This window comes from Ornithodoros turicata, chromosome 5 (assembly GCF_037126465.1).
Source record: "Ornithodoros turicata isolate Travis chromosome 5, ASM3712646v1, whole genome shotgun sequence".
Lineage (NCBI taxonomy): Eukaryota > Metazoa > Arthropoda > Arachnida > Ixodida > Argasidae > Ornithodoros > Ornithodoros turicata.
Window position 1 is genome coordinate 76,640,757 of NC_088205.1, and position 13,957 is coordinate 76,654,713.

Genomic DNA, 13,957 nt, shown 5'->3' on the forward strand with positions numbered 1-13,957 from the left:
CAGCTTTCATTCTGGCAACCATGTGTGCGCAGTGGTGTAATCCTCCGCAATAATTATGCAGATGTATCCCGTGAACTTCAAGCATTCATTCGTATGGCGCGCAGTGCGGAATTTCTGTTAAACCGGAAGCAGAAGCCCTCCTAATGGGGAGACAGAAATGACGATTGACATTCTGGGGATTCCTGCTTAATTCGCTACAATTTTCGCCATCTTCTTATGACCCTTCTGTTCGAACAACTACACTTTGCGCGTCTTGCAATGTATCTGTGATCGTTAAGTAGCTTTTCTTCTCTTTTCACTTTCCTGGTGGTTGTAATCATTCCCTTCTGTTTAAATGTACGCAGGGTAGACCATCAACCATGACAGAAATCCATAGTAAACAACGTAGACAACGGAGAGACATACGGTCGAGGGATTTTTTCTTTTTTGTTGTTGTTGTTGTCAGGGACATTTGCCACATATTAGTACCATTTTTATTTCATTTCAATTGATGGAAAATTAATTTTTTGAAGTGAACTCCGAAATTTTCCACGTCAACCCAACTTTTCCCTTGCGGAAATGGGTTCCTCGTGGCCATTTTACTCACTATAGCACCTGTAACGCAACGACAATTACTTAAATAAATTGGCCGAGAATCCGCGGATATGAGACCCTTGGCCCCGCCTCTTTTTTGTCGGCTCTAGCTTGAGCGCCAAAGTGCAACGAAAGGGAAGGTGGTCACATTGACACGCCATATGAGGGGGAGAGAGTTAGAGTCCTAACCTGCAGGATAAGCACGCTGCGGTGAGTGCCAGAAGCAGAGCTGTCTTATCAAAAACGAGGTCATCTGACGTTTTGATGGGATTCTAACCCTCTCGCCCTCGTATGGCGTGTGAATGTAACCTCATTTCGCCGCACTATGGTGCTCAAACTAGAGCAAAAAGAAAGAAAGAAAGGACGGAGCGAAAGACTGATTTTCCGCGGCTTTTCGGCCAATTTATTTCAGCAATTTTCGCTGCGTTACTTATGCTATACTAAGTAAAACGAACACGAGGAACCTATTTCCGCAAAGAAAATGTTAGGTCGACTTGGAAAATTTCAGAGTTCAATTCAAGAAATTAAATTTCCATCAATGAAAATGAAATAAAATGGTGCCAATATGTGGCAAATGCTCCTGACAGAAAAAAAAATTCCTGGACCGCATGTCTCTACGTTGCCTACAGTATTTACTATGAATTTCCAACATGGTTGGTGGACCACCCTGTATAGAAGGTATGTGTTTTTGTTCAAACACTCGAGTGACGACTTAGGTCTTCGAGCCTTTGAGTCGCATGTAGACCATACCTCGTAAACACATTCGATCTTGGAGATTTTAGACGCAGAGTATCTCAGCCTAGCATGTTTGTTTGTTTGTTTGATTTTCTTTTTGTTTGTCTTTCTTTTTCCTTTTTTTTCCATTCTTTCCTGGGAATAGCAAGCCGCCGTAGCGCAGGCTAACCTTTCCTCCCTATTTTTTTATATAATGAACATATCCCCCCCCCCCCGGTGAATTTGTAGCATAATTTTCTCTTAATCTTTTTCTTTGTGCCACTGCTTAGCAGACCAACACCTCTTCTTATTATTATTTTGTAAGGTAAAATTTGGTAGATTAACTGATCTGCTGTGTACCGCCGTAAAACCATCAGCTCACCTGAGCGTCGCATAAAACCTTTTAGAAAGACGTTCACGCTCGACTCAGATCTCAAGCACTTCCTGCATTCACACTCACCAATGATTCAAAACATACTCTTCACGCAGGCCTTCCATTTTGCCTCCTTATAGTGGAAGATTAAAACTGTTTCCAAGCACTTTAGCCAGTGCGCGTACGGTCGTAGCATGCAGTGTCCAATGAGCAGGTTGGACGAGCGGCACGCCAGGAATGCCATGGGACGCTCCCCGGAGCTTTTTTGACAGGTGGCGTATAAAGATGATTTATGAGAGCCCACAGCCCTCAAGGCCACGTCGGACACAGTTCTCGCACACTGGTCACGTTTTCGTTCTGAGACCATGTCACAAACGCGGTGACATTTGGCTCAACCGCCGCTGACGACATAGTATCTCTTTGCCTATTGCCGTGAAAGCGCACGGAGCACAAAGAAGGGGGACCTCTGCTGTACAGTCGGAGAGGAGGAGAGGAACATCGGTTGGGCACACCCCATGGTGATCGCCGTCACTGACAGTGATTGGTTGCGCCGTCACGTGTCGTCTTTGGGAAGCTGGTGTATGTGTTGTTTGAACGGGGTGTGCAAGAAAGTGGTGCAGTGGCATGCTTAGCATATTGTGAACTGAGTATAGCGCAACCAGGGGAACACGGACAGATACCACGCGTTCACACGCGCAATATATACGCACGGAATATTCTAGTGGAAGAAAAAAAAAAGAAAAAAAGAAAGCGTCTGTTGACGGGGATAAGCTCAGCCACGTACGATATTGAGCACTAGCACTGTGCAGGAATATCGGAAGTGACGTGCTATGCAAATGACACGTTTGTGCCTTCCACTACTGCAATAAAACTAGAATATTTGCCCTGCTAACTCTGTTTCTAGGGGGTTTACCCCACAACTGAAGATCTGATTCGCAAACGAGAATAGTTTGCCGAGCTGAACATCACATCCAGTAAATAAGAAATGAAAAGAGAAACAAGAGGAAAATGAGAAAGCGTTCTCGCAGCAGAATATTATGCTAAAATGCTGTGAAAATAGTTTGTCGTGACACACATTCAGATTAGTTTTAAGGGGCTCAGTTTTTGAATTCAGTATAGATGATTTCTGGACGGCCTTAAGTGCAATATTCACATTCTACTATGCGAGGGCCGCTATGTGGTTGCCACATATCCCGTAGCTCTAGAGTGATTCTTAAAGAACTGCACTTCCTACGGTTCACAGTCGTACGGCACCTAGACCTTTGTCGTAGCACAGCTTTGCCTCTTTTTTTTTTCTACTTGTAGTTACGGGAACTAGATACCCCAATTAATAATTCGTGTACAGTAAACTACAGCAAAAGAAGTTTATTTCTGCATCATCACCCTCCCCGTCACCGTTCAACTTCTCATGGAGGTAGGTCTCAGTCTAGATTCATCTCTCTTCCTTTCAGGGCCCGAGTGCTGAAGGAACATATCTTGAAGAAGCACGCTTCTGAAAGAAGAGTTAACAAATATTTAGCCTCAGGTATATGTATAAGGGTTATATCTAACGCCATTTGCAATTGCAGTCCTAATGTCTGGAAAACGCACGAACAAAATGGAGCAGTTACTCGGCAGGACTCGTAACTTCCCAGTCAGCAGGAAGGAGTCCCCGACAATTTGCGAGACAAAAACGCACACCGTTCAATGGTCTGTCCCCATTAGGTGATAGAGACGTAACAATGGGCACTGGTTTCCGTGTCGTAGTCGCTCGAGGCTGGCGTAAGCTACCCGACCTGGGTGCAGTTCCGTCACTGACTATACCTGGAAGTGCTGTGTCGCGTGCTTTTATGGTTTTCGTTGTATTATGTCCCTCTTTTATTTCAACCTTAGCGTATTCACTAATATTCAGATTCAGATCAGTCGGATGTATCAAAGGTACCACGAGCCTTACTTTTTTTTTGTTTTTTTATTTTGTTTACATATTGCAGCGGTCTTGTTCAGAGCCCCTTCGCTTTACTAGAGTGCGTTGTGTATTCCTTTGGCCATTTCAGGCACTTCTATAGTGCGAGCATAGGTAAATATCAGCTCTTTGAATCATTAGTCACACTTCAGGTCCGTAGCCACATCGTGTGTTTCCTTCGGTAACATTACGTAGAAGGAAACGCAGCTAATGCCCTCTAGACTAGCAAATCCGTATGCCGCAAGCAGGAGATCCGACACGAGTCTCAAGTTCTGACGCAACTACTGCATTACTGGGCACGACTTCACGTAATTCTTGGACTGATTTCAATACCACTCTGCCACTCTGCATAGTATTGGTAGTTAGTGACACGGGCTCCTAAGAAATCAACTAGAACCTTTTTTTTTCTTTTAGTATTTATTTTCCTTTCGGTTGGAAGGGGAAGCAAAAAGCCGACGAGGCTTGACTAAGGCTCCCCTCCCAATGTACACCGTATGCCGTACACCCTAACCTCATTCCATAATATAAAATTAAATATAATAATGAAAGAACGGGTGACACAGAAGTAGTGTTTCCACAGAGTGCGTCCTTCTGTGTCGTTCGTTCTGCTTTTCTGCACAAACTGGGGCTTTTTTTTTAATATATATTATGGAGTCCCTCCACCCAATCGCATGCATATGCTATTTTATCAACCACTTTCGCCTTGCGTATTTTACCGTATATACACTCTTCAGCACTCAGACCTCAACTCGCTTACCCCAACGCTGAGGAAATCCATCAGTGAAGTGAATCCATCAGTGAAGTGAATCCATCCTCAGTAGCTCTGGCAGAACCACGAGCAGCGTTGAGGAACCTATAGCGCGTGCCCGAAGCACTAGCGAAGTTTCAGAGGACGCCACTGAGGAATATCCTCTGCGCTAAAGTGGAAATAAATTGGGGTAGCCGGTATTCTGACATGATGGTAAAACAGCAGGAAGACAAAAAAAAAAAAAAGAAAGGACAGGAAGAATAGCACACAGGACGTCTGGTGGGATGCAGTCGTCATATGTGCTATTCTTGCTGTCCTTGTCTTGTCTTGCTGCTGTTATACCACAATGTCTCCTCAGCGTTCGTGTGAAGCGTACGCTGGACGGATGACATCAGAAGAACTACGTGGGGTAACTTCGCCGATAATCCTACCGTTATGTTACCGTACTGTGGTACAGGGAGCATCCCAAGGAAGACTACTGAGTGATGCTCGCATGTTTTCTGTGGTGGGTAGTCCTCTTGGACTACCCACGTCCAAGAGCAAGAGGGTTAGCACGCCCCTCCCTCTCCAGTGTCACCATCATCACTCCCCTCCCTCTTGCATCCTCCCCTCCCCTCCCCTGGGTGCACCGTTGCGCCAATTCAGAGCAGGCTGGCTGCACCTTCCCCCTACATCACCCCCCCCCCATCAGAAGAACTATAGTTATTTAGTTAGTTAATAAATTAGTAAAATAAAGTAAACCTTGGAACTTTCAGCAACCCACCATGGGTGCTACCTGCTCCATTGCAAAAACTATATAGGTATTACACACTCTGAATCAAAATCCTCACAGCAATCAAAACAAATCACAGCGGGATCCCTCACATTCTCACGGGCACTCAATCAACAGAGCGGGAAAACAATATAGCACACTACAGATCTACAAAGTACGGTGTCAGCAGATCACACTAAGATGGAGTTCGCACTAGAGTGTTCACAACACAGTTGTGAGACCAGTCTCACTCAAGAAGGCTACCAGCAGACGGATTGCCTGTTAGCCCCAGGACCAATTAACATTTCCCGATATAACCACGTGAGGAATATACCATCGCAACGTCACATTCTATTCAGTAAGCGTCTCACAATCTTGTTAATCTTGCTGAACGTGAATCTGCACAAATCTGTTACAACCGCTTTTAAGAACTCTAAAGAATGCCTCTTAGGGCGAGGTTATACCAACTCACTGTTCCTCTGTTTTGCTTTTCTGGAATCGTCCTGAGAGTCTAGTCCTACGTCGTCGTCGTCCCCTTCGACGCTGTATGCAGGTCCCTGCGGCTGCTGGCCATGGCGGGATTCGTACTGTTCGTACAGCCGTTGACGTGGCATGAGAGACAGCAGAGGCCATTTCTGCCACTTCGTTGTCTGTGCAGCTGAGCTCTGTGGCAGTGTTAGATTCCGTCATTAACCATTCGGACAATGTCGAGGATATGTCTCCAATCCACTCCTTGTGCCAACGTCGTGTAGCACTCTCAGTTTTGTACAGAAACTATCATGGTACGAATTACTGAAGACGTGCAAAGAGAATATTTCACATTCTTCCATCCGGAGAGAGCAGTGGTGAGGAGACTGGGGAAGAATTTCAACAAGATGATAGTAGCGATTTCGGGTAATTGGCACGTACTTGAAGGGTTGGTCAGAGAAACACAGACAGATAGAGAATTCACATGACAAACGGTGGTCCTGTCCTGTCGTCAGCGGTAGACTTGTGTGTTCCCTGTTTTTCTCTGTGTTTCTTTCAATGAGATGCCAACGAAACACAGCACTACTTTCTAATAACACGTGCAGCTCACTATTAAAGGCGATAATCATAATGGTACCAATAGTGTTATGCAGCAGCATCGTCATAGAGGAGAAGGATGGTTCACTTTGCGCGAGCAGGCTCTCGAGTTATGGCTTTCCTTCTGTAGAAGCAATACATCCTGTGCTAGATGAACCAGGAGGCGTGAACAAGGCAGTCATATGTGCTTGTTTTCCGTCTTTGTCCGTCCGTGTTTTCTTAGCGTCTATCACCATGTTCCTCTCTCTAACACGGAATGTTTTACTGAGTTTCGTCTTGTATGTCTTCTCCGGCAAGCGCGGTTTTCACATACCTTGTCATAGGCTTACACCCTTATTTTCAACGTGTTCTCTGAACACCGACTACTGAGACTGCGGAGCTGAAGTTGTCCCACTATAGACGTTCTTGTAGCGTTCAACAAAGCCATGCTTTCGAGTGAAGAGCTGGAACGTTCATCGATTCTATCATGATTTTTTGTGTCTGGGGTTCCAATCCCTATACTCGAGGTTGAGGGGCTGAGCTGCCCTACCGGATTCCGCTTTTACCGCACGTTATTTTCAACCTATGTGGCGTGGGTGAAGGAACGGAAGTTCCAGCTCTTTCTACCAAACCCAACAAATGCCATGCACACGTCATAAGGATACACTCTTAAAACTCACCCTTTTCATCAGCTCCTCTTGAAGCAACTGCGGATTCCACTCAACGGAAGCAGTCTGAGATAGAGCGACCAAAGTCGCAAGCATCACTGCAGCACCGAGGAACACCCGCCGGTCCTTGGACATCGCGATACCCCTTCCTGGTCTTCAACCAGCTGAAATGTTGCGCACTGCGTTTCACCGCAGACCTTTATATGCTCAGTGTCTCTCTCCCACGTGGCTTGAGATTAGAACTGTGGGTCTCCATGTCATAATCCCGCCATGCAGGGATGATTACATTTGTGTTAGGGGGATAAGGAGAGGGCCGCGAGAGCTAATTATGTCTGCTGCATGCTTCCTGCTGGCTTCCGATTAGTTCCTGCATTGTGATACTCTTTCTTTGTAGGTATGCTTATGAGCCTGATTGACGATATGATTGTAGGCGAACGGTATACGTATTGTCGCTGGACGAGGGTTACGAACTCCGTCATCCTGTTATTTTTGCATTAGTGAGGTGATTGTTACAAGATTCGTATATCTGTGTAGGCGAGGCGCCAAAATCCGAGGTACCCGCAGATTCCCGAACAGTTTTGCTATCTGTGGGTAGAAATATAACGTCGATGAGGATTGTGGGTAAAGTGCTTTCGTACCCACTATGCACCCGCGGGTAGCGCGGGTCAATCTGCGTTACCCGGACCCACTAAGGCAACATTTTGCCATCCTCTTGCTAACTCACTGCTAAGCTTCTTACGGGACCCACCCAATAATTGTTTTTTAGTTGAATTGTTGAATTGTCATTTGGCATTTTATCGGAGTACCTGTAGTTTTCTTATTTGAGGGTAAAACTCTGTCGCTGTAAAGGGTGTCGCTCCATGTCGCGGGTATGTGTGGGTATACCTGCATCACACGCCGGGTGGCACGTCTGCGGGTGCGGGTGCGTGCGAGTGTGGCTACCCGCGTGTGCTTACCCGCAACTTACCTCCCTTGATTTGTCCATTTTCCAAGATTGCGTCGAATGAATCTGAATTGGCTGCGAACTCACCACACACGTTTCCAGTCTGCATGAGTTCCACTCTGCAAATAGTTCGGTTGCGGGAGACATGCAACCGCTTGCTTCCATCTACTTACATATCTTCGCGACATGGTTAGTAATTAATATATTGTTCGATTGCATGAAATAAATTTAAAACGCTCCATCGGTGGCTTTCTGATAATCTGATTCTGAACATGATGTAGCTACGTAATCTGAAGACTTCCCGTGGACTGAGTCAATAACGAAAGGTAGCTTCGCTCCCTTTCGTGCTCCCCATAGATCTTCCCCCCCCCCCCCGCCCTCTCCTCTCCTCTCCTCTCTTCTCTCTCTCTCTCTCTCTCTCTCTCTCTCTCTCTTAAATTTTGAAATTATCTGGAACCACCCAACAAACACATGCACTGCGAGCCAAGAGACTAGCTCCCTTCATGTGTTTTGCTTTGTTCCACTCGAAAGAGACTCAGCTCCCAAATATATGAAACTCCGAGCATAAAAAGAGTACACAAAGTTGAAATCTGGTTACCCCTCTCGTACAGGCTGAGTTACAAGCGATACGATGCTCGACACTAAGAATAAAAAAATCAATAAATAAGAGACAGTGGCGTTGTAGCAGCAACAGCAGAGCTTCGTTGGTGTCGGAGAACCGGTTCCTTGGCTTATGGGTTTTGTAGGCCTCTTGTAGAGCGACCTTTGCTTTCTTTTTGCCCGGCCATTTTGACAGATTTTATGGTCGCGACAGAACCACCGTCGCTGTGTCTTCACCGACACTCGCATGAAAGTCTCTCCAACCCGAAGGACCGACTGCCTGCTTGCTTATACTTGCTTAGCCACTCGCTTCTGTCGCTGGTGTGTGTTTCTGCTCTTTCGGGGTTAACCTTGGATTATTTTCTTCATGCTCTTGAGTTCTTGCATCTATACGGGGCGTCTGAAACGTTACCTGGAACGTTTAATTTTAAAAAAAGCAAGCGTTCATTCCAACTCGTACTTCGCTAAATGAGGAATCTGGCTTGTATAGTATAATTAACCTTCAACAGCGCCCGGAGGATATTAGTTTACTTCGCGGAAAGCTGCACAGTATTCAGTCCTGAAATTAAGTAGCGTCGACGACGGTTCGTAATACAAGTGGTGTCTCGAAAACGTCTGAGCGTGCGAAGCGAAAAACCGTGGCAGAAAGGGAATATCTGAATGCGGTTTTCCCGGACACCAAGAGCGGGTATCCATGGGTTCCGGAAGAAATGGTCCCTGGTTGCGTGGGCAGAAATAATGGTCCTGCGGGGTTCCGTGCGCCCAAAAATGCAGGAGCGTCGTTGTGCATAGCTGACGAAACGGATCATAGTCGCAGGTGCCTGCGGGACCATTTTTTTCGCCCCAAGGACCATTCTTCAGGGTTAATTTTTGTTCCTACACCCGGTATCCATCCACCCTAACTGTAGTTGTGCTAGGTAGCGTTCAGTTACTTTACCGGCTGTGAAACAATAACCGATACTGAAATATGTCAATGACCACGCAATTATAACTTATTGAAAGTCACGCTTGGAAAGTAGCTGTACCTGAGCTCTTCTTGTTCTCGCTTTGCATCAAGTGCACTCGGCTTGAGAGGGGCGGGGGATATATGTTTATTATGAAGAAGACAAAAAATTATGGAAAGGTTAGCCTGCGCTGCGGCTGGAGATTTCCCTCGAACGGAATACGAAATATTCGGTCACGTGAGCACGAAATTTATGCAGTGTATAATTTTATATTCATTTTCACACTTGTCTTTGATTACAGATACGGATTATATGTACCACAGATAAGACACATCGATGATCTGGTAGCCGTCAACGTCGTCCTTGCTACATGCGTTCCTTTACGCGTAGGCGAATACGCCCTTGTCGACCGCCGTTCAAAATATTCGTGTATCATTGCTTTGCGGTAGCAATGGTGAAAGGACATCTGGATTGCAAATTTGCTGCTGAAAAAAAAAAAACGTCAAAAGGGAAAGGGGTAAAACATTCACTTGTCGATTACGATAATCAGTAATGCGAAATTTGAGCGCCGCTCTTGAGGTTGAGTTATACACTACTCTTTTTATTTTCCCCACACAGGTTCCAGTCGCAATTTTATTTATTTATTTAATTTCAATACCCTCAGGGCCACAAGGGCACCAAGCTCACCGAACTGCATGCGTCCCGGCTTCCTAAGCGCGCCCTCCTTCTTCGCTTTCCTCCTCGTGCCCTCCTCACTTTCGCCGTACGCTTCCCCACTGCTTTCCTTCTCACGCTCTCCCGTACTTTCATCCTTCGCTTCGTTCCTCGTTCGCTCTGCCGGTTACAACACCGATGCCGCTCAACGCAGGAATGGGCGCCTAAGAGCTGCACTTTAATGTGCTTTCTTCTATGCAGTGGCAATAGCCTATTGCACCATTTTTTTATCTGCCAGGGATGCTGTAGAACGTAAAATATTTAGTAACGGCGACATAACAAAAGTGCATGTGTGCCTGTCCTGTTTACAAATTGTAAAAAAGTACGCAACAGAAATATCGTAAGAAAGTTTAAAGCGGATAAACTGCTATAAAGCGGATATACAGTTGCTGTGATAGCAATAGAAAAAAAAAAGTGGAATTAATACCTCGCGTCGTTGGTGAGTTAAGCGCGAAGGAAACCGCATGTTGCGCTTTCCCTCTCCTCTGGTACTAACAGTGCGGGTCGGCCTCCCGTTGGTCTCCGTGAACGATTTCCCACGATCATTGGGCAGCTCGTTTGCGGTGACCAATAAGAGGCTCTCGCTCCTCTTGAGAAGGAAAGCGTAAATTTGCGTTTTCCTTGGCCCTGAAATCAGGAACGACACAACGCATTCTTTTTGCATTGCTATCTAGATTATGCAACCTTCCATTCCGCGAGAAATATTTGGGCCCCTTTAAGATTGCACAGAACAAGCCAACCGACTATACACACGAGGCTTAGCAAGTGTTATAGGCCATAGGCTAAGACGCAGCTAATAGATATATTTAAATGTTTATGATTTATCGGCGGAGAGTTAGATTGAAATTCAAACTCTCATATTTAAATTTCATTTTCATATTATATCATGAGTTTTTTTAAGCGTCTAATGTATCCTCCAGCGTTTTCTTTCATTTAATTGATTTTCGCTTGATTAAACCAACAACAACAAATGCATGTGATGACGATCGGTGAGGAAATTTCTCACTTATATATCTTGTGGCTCACTACATAAGGGCATGTTGGTTAGTGTAAGACGAAATGAGATGATTGCAAACACAGTACAGTCTCTTGCGAAAGCCTGCACATACAGGTCATGGCCACGCAGAACATGTAATCGTAGTTTCATTATGTTATCCTCTGGCGGGATATAGTGCACCACGATAGCAGCACGTTAGAACCAGTCATCGGTAAGTTACTCAAAAAAGGTAACAACCGTTAACTATAACTAAGGTAACTATGCTAAGGTAACTCATGCTCAGGTTTGTACCGTTAACTAACTAACCGTTAAAGGTAACTAACGATAAGTTACGGTTAGTTCACTTTTTTAACGGTTACCTTAGCATGAATTGCAATTACACTTACTCTTTTTTAAATGTAACTACATACAGCCACAGTTACCATGTTAAAGTAACTTCGTAACTTTACAGCTACTTTTTAAGGAAAAAAAACGCATAAATGTAGCTCTAGAAAAATTTCTAGAATTTCTTTTAGCACTTGTATACTGTCCAAGCATAGCTATACAGTGTTAAAAACGGAGGGTTTTTCATGGGCCTTAACAGCACCTTGGGAGTTGGGTATCTGCGGCCCAGCGCAGAGCAAGCGTGCGACAAAAATCGCCTGTGCGTAGCTGACTGACAGAGGGTGCGGCACTGCAGGCGAATTCTTCTGACAAAAGCTCTCTCTCTCTCTCTCTGTTGCCTTTCCCGGTCTTGATAAAATTAAAAAAAAAAAAGGTGTTTGTCGTGCTCCCTCACCATATATCGAATGCAGCAAGCCATCGAAAATGCAAGCGTTCGGTACAGTTATACGGTTTGTTCGTTCGATTAATAATTTCGGCAGGCTAATTTAGACTTATTTTGAAATATGTTCAAATGCCTTTTGCGGCCCCTGAAATAAAATCGACGAGGGGAGGGAGGGTGCTGAAATGGGGCCCTTGGGACTGTAAAGGTTCCTGACCCCTGGTGTAGATCAACCTGGCTGTGGACGAAATATGTCGTATTTTCTGGTTGGGAAAAATGGCAGTGTACTTAAAGCCTCAACAGAACGTACGGTAGGGGACTGACGCGTGGAAAATATTGCCATAGCTGAGTAACTTAGCTTCAGTTACATTTTACAGTTACTTTACACAGGCACAAAATATTACCATTTAAAAACCTCTATCAACGCACGGTTATTTCAAAATATTACTATGCCGACAATTTAAAGAAAAACATGAACGCTCTCGCCCAGCACGTGCTCACCCCCCCACTGTACAAGGTAGTGCGTTTTAATGCGTAATCACTTTTTGACGTATTGATGTGTTAGCTTTTGTTACAATGAAGTGTTGGTTTGATGATGTTGTTAAATGTGTTAGCGGATCTGACTAAGGTTCTCAGGCTTCTCTATGCTTCTGCGCAAAATAAGTATTTCTAACTCATATACTTCCGTTTTTTTTCTCTCTTTTTCTTTTCTTCTTCATCTTTTAAGCAAATGTTTCGTCAATGTCTATCACTGTAAAAGTGGACCCACATACCAAAAGGCATATAGGTCATCCCGCCCGCCCCTTATTTATATATTTATTTATTTATTTGTCTTTCGGTTATTTCTTTTCTCTCTCTTATTTATGTTTTTTTTTTTGTTTAGGGAATAGCAAGCCGGCGTACTGCATGGCTGACCTTTCTCCTTCCCTTTTTCTTTTTTTTCTGCCAATAAATTCCCCCCCCCCCTTGGCCTACCCCTGTACGCATGCGAAACAGAAAATAGATTATTATTATTATCATCATCATTATTATTAGATGCGGTAACTATATACAGTTACAGGTTACCTTTGCAGACAAGTTTCTAATTACCGTACCTAGTTATTGCAAAAGGGAACCAGTTACAATTACAAGTTACTTAGTTGTTACCGAAGACCGGTTAGAACCGTGTATAACATCCCTGCAGGCTTGGGGATCACTTGACAAATAGAACCGGCACCGTCGTCGCCGTTCCAGAACCTCCGCACCTGCGGCCGTCGGACGAACTCACATTCAGCGCCGCACTATATGAGGCGAGAATGACACGTGCACTTTATGTTATCGTCGCCGACCGAAACACAGGTTTTCGGATGTCCGTCCAGTCGCCGCTTTGAAAGGAACCGAACAATATTGTTCGCCTGCGGAGTATAGTTGTGTGGTTGGTCCCTTTTTACTGTCGTTTTACTACCCGTTTTACGAGTGCTTTAATTGAAAGTGAAGCTGTTGGAGATAAGTCAATGAATGCCCTCAGAAAGGCAGATATGGTGTGGATCTTTGACTCGTTTTTAATACGTTGCCACGTATCGGGCTACTCAGGTTCTGAATTTTAAGTGGTGCGAGCCGTCGACAGCCTTTTGTGAAGCTGTTTTCGCGGTCGTCGAGTTTGGGGTTTGTTGGTCGGTTTGAATTCCTGGAACTGTGGTTGGCAAGAAGGGCAGAAATGTGTCTTGTAGCCTGTAGCCATTGAACTCTGTGACCACGCTTCCGTGAACTGGTCTGCGTGGTTATACATTCGCGCAAGCGATGCCGTACTGGACTTTGCTCTGGTTGGTCGCTTGTTGCACTCGATCTCCCGCAATGCGTTCATGCTGTATATTATGTTTTAAGCGAACGGGTTGTGATCAGCGGTGGGTACCCTCACAAGGACACATGAGGTAGAAGAAGTCCTCACACTCTGCTCACCCTCGCTTCACGGACGTTGAGGTGAGGTCAGATGAAACCTCTGTTCGTAAAAACTGAGGTAAGGACAGAGACCGTGAGGGCATTTCTCCACCACGGATTCTCACACAGGGCACAATGCTTGGCATTCTTTTCTTCTTTTAATTTTTGCGCCCGCATCTACTATTGTCTCGGCTCAGAACCCCTACGCTTCTGGAAGCCCATGCTCCATGCACTGATATCCATGGAGAGGAAGACGTTAACTGGAC

At 45.1% G+C, this 13,957-nt stretch overlaps 1 protein-coding gene across 1 annotated transcript; it reads right to left on the reverse strand.

Annotated features, from left to right (window-relative positions):
* Window positions 1-3,016: 3,016 nt before the first annotated feature.
* LOC135396208 (uncharacterized) lies at window positions 3,017-7,006 on the reverse strand. The gene is made up of 3 exons (XM_064627234.1): window positions 6,826-7,006; window positions 5,574-5,766; window positions 3,017-3,152 (listed from the first exon to the last, which is right to left on the reverse strand). Exons 1-3 carry the CDS (start codon window positions 6,946-6,948, stop codon window positions 3,082-3,084), a joined length of 387 nt encoding a protein of 128 aa, XP_064483304.1. The 5' UTR covers window positions 6,949-7,006; the 3' UTR covers window positions 3,017-3,081.
* Window positions 7,007-13,957: the final 6,951 nt, after the last annotated feature.